This window comes from Babylonia areolata, chromosome 9 (genome assembly GCF_041734735.1).
Source record: "Babylonia areolata isolate BAREFJ2019XMU chromosome 9, ASM4173473v1, whole genome shotgun sequence".
NCBI lineage: Eukaryota > Metazoa > Mollusca > Gastropoda > Neogastropoda > Buccinidae > Babylonia > Babylonia areolata.
This window is the reverse complement of record NC_134884.1, coordinates 31,740,705-31,748,957: the sequence shown is the minus strand read 5'-3', so window position 1 is coordinate 31,748,957 and position 8,253 is coordinate 31,740,705. Positions and strand designations below refer to the sequence as shown.

Below are 8,253 nucleotides of genomic sequence, written 5' to 3'. Positions count from 1 at the left end.
CAGAACTATAGTCTTAGATGCAATGGGAAATCATTTAGTCTTTTGTGAAGGACTATGTCTCTCAAACTAGGAGGCAACATTGCACTGGCTCTTAGTGCTGCAGCCTTGGGGGCTAGCTGGTCTTTGGGAACCATCCCAACGCCGACTGTCCTGAAACCCTCTTGGCCGAGAGAGTGGGGGTGTAACTAAGGCAAGACACTCTCCACTATATAATCAGATTTTTCATTGCGTGAAGTAACTGCTGGCATATTACGTACTATATTAAAATAGTTTCGTATTTTAATATGTAGATAATATGTAGTGTTGCATTTAATCGGTCTAATTCACGTGGTTTGTGTCTCAGCCGACGGCAAGGGCCACAATGAAGCGGGGCGTTTTTTCTTTTTTTTTTCCAATGCATTTTTATGAAAGAAATAACCCTGTATCAATATTACAGCTTTTTTTGTGGTTTGAATGCAGGGGGAGCATACATATACTGGTCGCTTTTCCTTCTTAAAACCATGTAGATGAAGCCTGGGGTATACCTGGTTGCAACGCAACAGTCCCAGAATAATTAACATACTTCATTTTCTTTGTGATCAGCATGAAATTTAGAAGTATGGATACACCAATTCTGCATCATTCACAACAAAACCAACTTCGAGACAGACATAAGATTAGCGACCGAACAAAGCAAGGCTCAGACTGAGAAATATGAAATTTGATGTTTTCACAAAACCCGTACAATGTTTGAGGGTTACACAAAATTTGCAAAGAGACTGGATGATACATTGTACGTATTTCACTTTATAAATGCAAGACATGTTTTTAACTGCAAACAGTGAAAGACTGACATAAGGACAGAAAGCAAAAGAGAAGGGGGATAACACAGCCGGACCACCAACTTCCAGGAAAAGACAACTTGCACTGAAAGGGTTTTTTTTTTCTCCAAGAGACTGCTGCATCACACGTGACAAAGCGAGGGAGCGGGACCCACTTTCTAAAGACCATAGCTCTCAAATGGGGAAAAGTGTGGCAACATTGCTGAAATGTCGATCAGAGGCAGCTTTTCTAACCAAGGGAATTGTGATCGTCTAAATACACGAGAGATCTTGTTGCACGAGAAGCACACAACCACAAAATATTTCGGATGGGACTTCAATGTGAGACATGTTTATAAACATGGAAGAAGATAAATTATTTACAAAAGGAAGCCCACTGGGACGAATTTAACCATGTGTGCGAGTAAATGGAGAAGAACATCATTAGCGATGATGTAGAGCGTGCATCAACGCTGAGAGACGTATCATGCATGCAAGAGAAACACCCACGATCCAAACTACAGGACTGACCATACTGGGTGCAAAATAGAATTTGCAGCTCCAAATCAGTGGGGTGATTACTGTACTCACCGGACACATACAAGTGCGTTTGTTGCATCTGCATCAGAGGATAGAAGGTTGGAAGAGGCAGCCCTCACTCTCCGCTGTCTCCTTCATAGTGACAGAGATGCTCAAGAGAGTCGTTGCCCCCCAACAATGGCGTCTTTTGTGACTGAATATCAAAAGGCTCTTGGTTCTGCAAAGGACTGTACGGAATGTGCTCCTACTGGAAAGAAGAATGCCCATGAAAAGAAATACAGAATCACCACCTGTTTTTCAAGACACGTGTTATTGTTTCACAAGGGGAAATGGTAAAGCACATCGTTCTGGGCACTGCAATCTGCCATTTAATAGGAAGTACTAAACTTGTCAGCATTCACATTTTGAATCACTTTGCCCACTGCATGTCTTACAGTTATTTCCTTAAACTTGAAACTGCAGTCTGCTACAATGGACTTCAAAGTAACAGCTTGCTGGCAGAAACCATCTCTCCCGATAACGTGATTCCTCACTCCTGCGGAGACAATATTAATTTACAAGAAACAGGATTAAGATCTGGCACAACACATTCAACACGTAGCACTGCCATTTTAAGAAGTGGCAAGAAACTCTGAAAACCAGGCCAAGACACCGGTTCTCAGTGACGCATATCCTTCATTGACACACCCACCTAGCCTTCAGTATTAGCCCCCAGAGCTCCAGCCATGTTTCACAAACCATAAGGTAAAGCCCATACACAAAATAGTCGACACTCATGTCTCCATTCAACTCACTACAGATGACACAAATATGTCCAGATTCATGCAGATTCTGACCAGATACACGTCTTCTGTGAGCACACCATTACAGACTGTCAGGTTGGGTGTCAGTCACTGGAACGAATCTGGTCAATGTGCTGAAGCAGTCATCAGTTGACAGTGGAACCTGTTCTTCATCCTGTCACCGACAGTATAATAGTGCAACAAATTCTGCAGGTGTCACTGAACACAACAAGACAACTGGGTCAGGAATATGCCTTTATCAGGTTTGACTTTGCAGTTGCAAAGAAATCACTGATGACCATTTGGCAAAACGAACAGTTCCAGAAGAACGCAGTATGTCTTAGTGCGTTTCACTTCACTTGTTCTCTTGGTACTCTGGGAAAACTCATGAGAGGAACAAGCTTCATAGACATCATCGCTCAGTTAGGCACCTGCACCAGACACACCTCCACTGAAGTCTTTGTGGCCGGGAAACCCAACGACCATGCGATCAGAGCCCACCTCGGGATTGTAAGCTCTGGGGATTCTTTATCTGTTGCAGTTTCAAAGACTCACCAAGTGCAAAGGAACTCACCGAGTGCAAAGGAACTCACTCCGGACACAAATATGTATCTTAAAGTCCCCCAAAATGGAGATAAAAAACTACAAAAGTGTACCATTAAAATATGCGAAGAGCAAGAAAGAGGTTCTTGTGGCAAGAAATGAAAGACAGCACAGTTTGGTAGTGCACATGAACAACTAAGTGATATTTTTTGTAATTTGAAAGGAATGATTAGAGTTAGTTTTGCAATGAATTCTAAACTGTCTGCTAGCTGTGTTGACCAGACCTTTCGCAACTGCAAAAACAGTCTGGATTCTTCATCCGCAGGTAGTTATGGACAGGTAATTGTGGACAGAAAAACTGACTAAACTTTAAAGCAGATATTGTGAAGAATCCTCCTGCTGATGTAAGTGTGGTGTTTGGACACAAAAACCAGTAATAATGATGCTTTGTTTACCAAATAAAATGTTGCAAATTGCTGCAACGTGATTCCTGACACTGCAGAGTTTGGGTCAGTAATAGAACACCTGTAACCCTAGGGTACATTCCAGCAGGTCATTCTTGATAATAGAAGGCTGTGTGATATAATATGAAGCTCTACAAACCTAATCTTAATCAAAAAGGACACTTCACTAATAACAACATACCATTTTTCTGGATGACATACTTTCGCGATAATACAAAAACAGTGCCTTTTTTAACCATACCCTGGTATATTCATACCGTAATTCATTTTTGACAGACAGGTATATTTGGATGGAAAATTGATTAAATTTTCGGGGAATCATAATGAAACCTCCCCCTCCTCGCCGGGGTAAGGGGGTTTGGGGGGGAGGGGGGGGTATGGTTACCATATGGTCTAACAAGTCTGAAATCTAACTACAGTGGTAAAGCAATATTTTGGAAGCTTTCCATTTTTTTTTTATGTCAGCGTTAACGACATCGATATGATATCAAAGACTGAGAAAAGCATTTGTAAAGTATACGTGGGCGTGATGCCGTCATTACTTGTGTGACTGATGATGGATAGAAAAAAACAAAAAAAACCCAGAAACAAAACATCGTTACTTTACACGAGTTACATAATTCGTTCTTTATCGACAGCAAAGCCGGGTTTTCCAAGCGATAGTTGTCCCAGTCTGTGAATCAGCTGTCAGTTGCTTGCAAAGCTTTCACGAGTGTTTGTTCAAAAAGCATGAAGCATCTAGCATTGATCATCGTAGTCATGGCTACCAGAAGTTTCGAGGAAGACGGCTTGTTCAAAATCGTAGATTAAAAAGTGCTGGAGCATTTAATATGAACACAGAAGTCAGCTATATGTTGTCATTGCTCTAAAACGTCAGTCGCCGATTTTCGCAGCAAATTGGGCCTGTTTCGCCCACGTTTCAAAGCCTACATGTAAGGCCCTTTCGATCTGGTTCAGTTATTGTCTCACTAGTTGTCTTGTTATTTATGCCTAATAGACGAAGTGTTTTTTTGTTTTTTTTTTTTTTTTTTAAACATCTGTGGGATCGTTCATGTTTGGCTGTTTTCAGTCTGTTTTTTTCCCCTCATTATTCCTTGTTTATCATAACGATCACGCAAAACATTGTGGACGGATTTTCTTGAACAAGAAAAAAAAAAAAGGACGTATTGACCATGGAGTCAAGGACCAATCTGTAGGATTCTGGTCGTGATTAGGATCGGTATCCGGATCCGGTGAATTTATTTATTAACACCTCTACTTACCCCCTTAACCACCCCCCGCCACCCCCATCCTCCCTAACCTCCTCGCCCACGCACCCCCCCCCCACACACACACAAAAACAACAAACGAACAAAAAACCCCACAAAAAAACAACAACAAACAAACATTCGCAGATAGGGGGTGTAAAATTCCGATAACTGTTAATCTCGGATAGAGTTATGCGTTCTTCGGAATGCTTCCTCAGATTCTCTCTCACTCTCTCTCTTTCTCTCTCTCTCTCTCTATCACACACACACACACACACACACACACACACACACACACACACACACACACACACTCTCTCTCTCTCTCTCTCTCTCTGTATATAGATATGCGCATACATAAATATTTTACATTAATATATTATTATTATTATTATTATTATTATTATTATTATTATTATTATTATTATACTCTTTTAATACGAGGAACAAGTACTGACCATACTGACCGTCACTGCCGTGTCATGAATACGCTTTCATCACATGTGGTGTTTCTTTAATTTAGTTCTTTTTTTTTTTTTTTGGTCCTCAGTGTCATAAATTTGATATATTCACCTTATTTAGATAACGTAGTATCAATACGAACGTGTGTAGATATATGTTCTCTTTCACTTACATGGAATTATCTCCCATTACACCTTTTTCTTCATATCGTAGTATGTCGATACAACCAGTCTCACCTGATGCTATCATTGGATCTGTTTTAATATTTACTGTCAAACTTGTGTAAAAGGTCACTTACTATGTATATTGTAGTTCGTGACATACATACATACAGATACAACAACAACAACAACAGAATCAGGGCGATTACATCGACTCACTTTGCCTTTGTAAGTTCACACGTGAGTAAAAAAAAACAAGCAAGGATTAAAAAAAAAAAAAAAAAAAAGAAAAAAAATCATATATCAAAATTGCACAAAAAAGCCATTATCACTTACCTCTTTCGGCTCAGAATCCTGTGATACGAAATAGATAATTATATATATTTTTTGTGTGATAATTGGGTATTGCAGGGTAAAACACACGACACAAAATATCAATATCATAAAAGCCAGATTTATATTTGTGTCCAAAACACATGTCTTTGCTGTGAGGGGGAAAAAATGCCCCTGAATCTTTGCTGTGTGAGTATGTCTTGTATTTGTTTGTATTTGTATTTCTTTTTATCACATCAGATTTCTCTGTGTGAAATTCGGGCTGCTCTCCCCAGGGAGAGCGCGTCGCTACACTACAGCGCCACCCATTTTTTTGTATTTTTTTCCTGCGTGTAGTTTTATTTGTTTTTCCTATCGAAGTGGATTTTTCTACAGAATTTTGCCATGAACAACCCTTTTGTTGCCGTGGGTTCTTTTACCTGCGCTAAATGCATGCTGCACACGGGACCTCGGTTTATCGTCTCATCCGAATGACTAGCGTCCAGACCACCACTCAAGGTCTAGTGGAGGGGGAGAAAATATCGGCTGATGAACCGTGATTCGAACCAGCGCACTCAGATTCTCTCGCTTCCAAGGCGGACGCGTTACCTCTAGGCCATCACTCCACTCTTATCGGGTTTGTTAAGCTTTTGTTGAGATTCCTCCTCAACACATGGTAAAAATACAATATATCTCGACCTTGTCTTCCTCTCTCTTTCATGCTGCACCCCCTTTCTTCTTAGCCCTAGTACCTACAACAGTAATGGTAGTGGTGGTATTGTGGCGACGTTGATGATAATGATGGTATTGGCAATGACTATGATGGTGGTGGTGGTGGATGGTAGTGGTGCTATAGTAATTGTGATGATTTTAATGTTGTTCATCAACAAGATGATGATGATGGTGGTGGTTATGATGATAATGAAGGCGATGCTGTTGATGATAGTTGTGATGCTGCTGCTGCTGCTCTTGACGATCTCATGATGGTGATGATGATGGTAGAGGTGGCACTGACGATGATGATGATGATGCTTATAATGACGATGATGGTGTTGATAGCTGTGATGCTGCTGCTGCTGCTGTTGACGATCTCATGATGGTGATGATGATGGTAGAGGTGGCACTGACGATGATGATGATGATGCTTATAATGACGATGATGGTGTTGATAGTGGTAATGATTGTAAGGATGACGACAACGATGGTAAGACAGAGAGTAAGGGTAAGAGAGAAAGTGATCGAAAAACAGAGACAGAGAAACACACACACACACACACACACACACACACACACACACACACACACACACACACACACGAACCCATCCCCTCCACACCCCACCTTCTGTTCCCCCTCCACACACACATGAACACAAAACTACTCACAATTACTCTATACACTCTCCACCCCTCATCCCGACCCCCCCCCCCACACACACACAACAACTCTTCCCTCTGCATACACCCACCATTTCTCGCAACCACCACCCCCTCCCATACCCCCACAAATATGATACTCACAACCACCACCCCCTCCCATACTCACACAAATATGATACTCACAACCACCACCCCCTTCCATACTCACACAAATATGATACTCACAACCACCACCCCCTCCATACTCCCACAAATATGATACTCACAACCACCACCCCCTCCCATACTCCCACAAAATAGGATACTCACAACCACCCCCCCTCCCCACACCCCAAGAAATATGATACTCACAACAACCACCCCATCTGCATACTCCACCTCCCACCACATACACCAACAACTACCCACAACTACCTACCCCGACCAACACACACATACACCAGCAAAAATTAATACAACCACTACTTTACCCCCCCCCCCACCCCCACACACACCCATCACACACCCCTCCCACCCCTATACCCTCCTCCAACACACATACACCTCAAAGTACTCACAGCCACCACTCATCCCCCCCACACCCACCCACACCCATCACTTCTACCCCTAACGTCCCCCCCCCTCCCCCACACGAGACACTCCCCGCTTTCTGGGATTCCAGACAGGTGGTGAACCAGCACACCAGCAAATACTCACAACCACTCACCCACACCCACATACCCCCACAATACTCACCACCACTCTCCCCCACATACACCAAGCTACTTACAACCACTACTCCACATCCTCCCCCCCCCCTCACACACACACACACACACACACATTCCCATCACACCTCCCTCCGACCCCCACACACCCAACCCACCCCTTCCTCCCCCTACCCTTCTCCCATCCACCCTCACCCCCGCCCCCCACACCCACACACACCCTCACACGACATGCCGACTCACCGCTTTCTGGGACTCCAGCGAGGTGGTGGAGCGGAAGCTGCTGTAGCGAGCGGACCCGGCTCTCCTCCTCCACCCCTTGGCCGCCCTCCCCCCTCCGTGCGGCAGGTCCACCTTGATGCGGGACAGAACACCCAGCATGTTACTGGCCTGGCCCTCTCCCCGGGGCGTCCTGCCGCCTCCTCCTCCTCCTCCCCCTCCTAGAGCGCCCCCCCGGGCGTTTCTTGGCATACGTGACATGGCGGTGGTGGTGGTGGTGGTTGTGTTTGGTTGGTTTGGTCTTTCTCTTTTGGTTGGAAGGGCTTTAATTTTTTTTAAGGTGGTTTGTTGGTTGGTTCGGGTGGTGGCGAAGAAAAAAAAGCGTTACTAAGTCGTCACCGTAAAAACAACAACAAAAAAGCCCTAGAAGGTTTGTTTGGGGTTTCACTTTGTAAACCCTTTTCACTGTAACACCAAATGTAAAAAAAAACCCAACAACATCAAACAGTAAAAAAAAAATCACGGTCAGGAATGATTGAGGGGTTTTCACTGTTGTTTTAAACTTGTTCACTGTATTGTTAATGCGAAGACACTGTTCAAGGGTTTTTTTTTGCTATGTGATTCTTCTTGCTCACTC

At 43.3% G+C, this 8,253-nt stretch overlaps 1 protein-coding gene across 1 annotated transcript in view; it reads right to left on the bottom strand.

The window, feature by feature from the left end:
• Nucleotides 1-7,877, bottom strand: part of LOC143285622 (short transient receptor potential channel 7-like) — a 96,869-nt gene extending 88,992 nt beyond the window's left edge. The window contains exon 1 of the mRNA XM_076593021.1: nucleotides 7,641-7,877. Coding sequence (XP_076449136.1) covers nucleotides 7,641-7,877 — 237 coding nt within the window. The remainder of the gene's footprint in view (nucleotides 1-7,640) is intronic.
• Nucleotides 7,878-8,253: the final 376 nt, after the last annotated feature.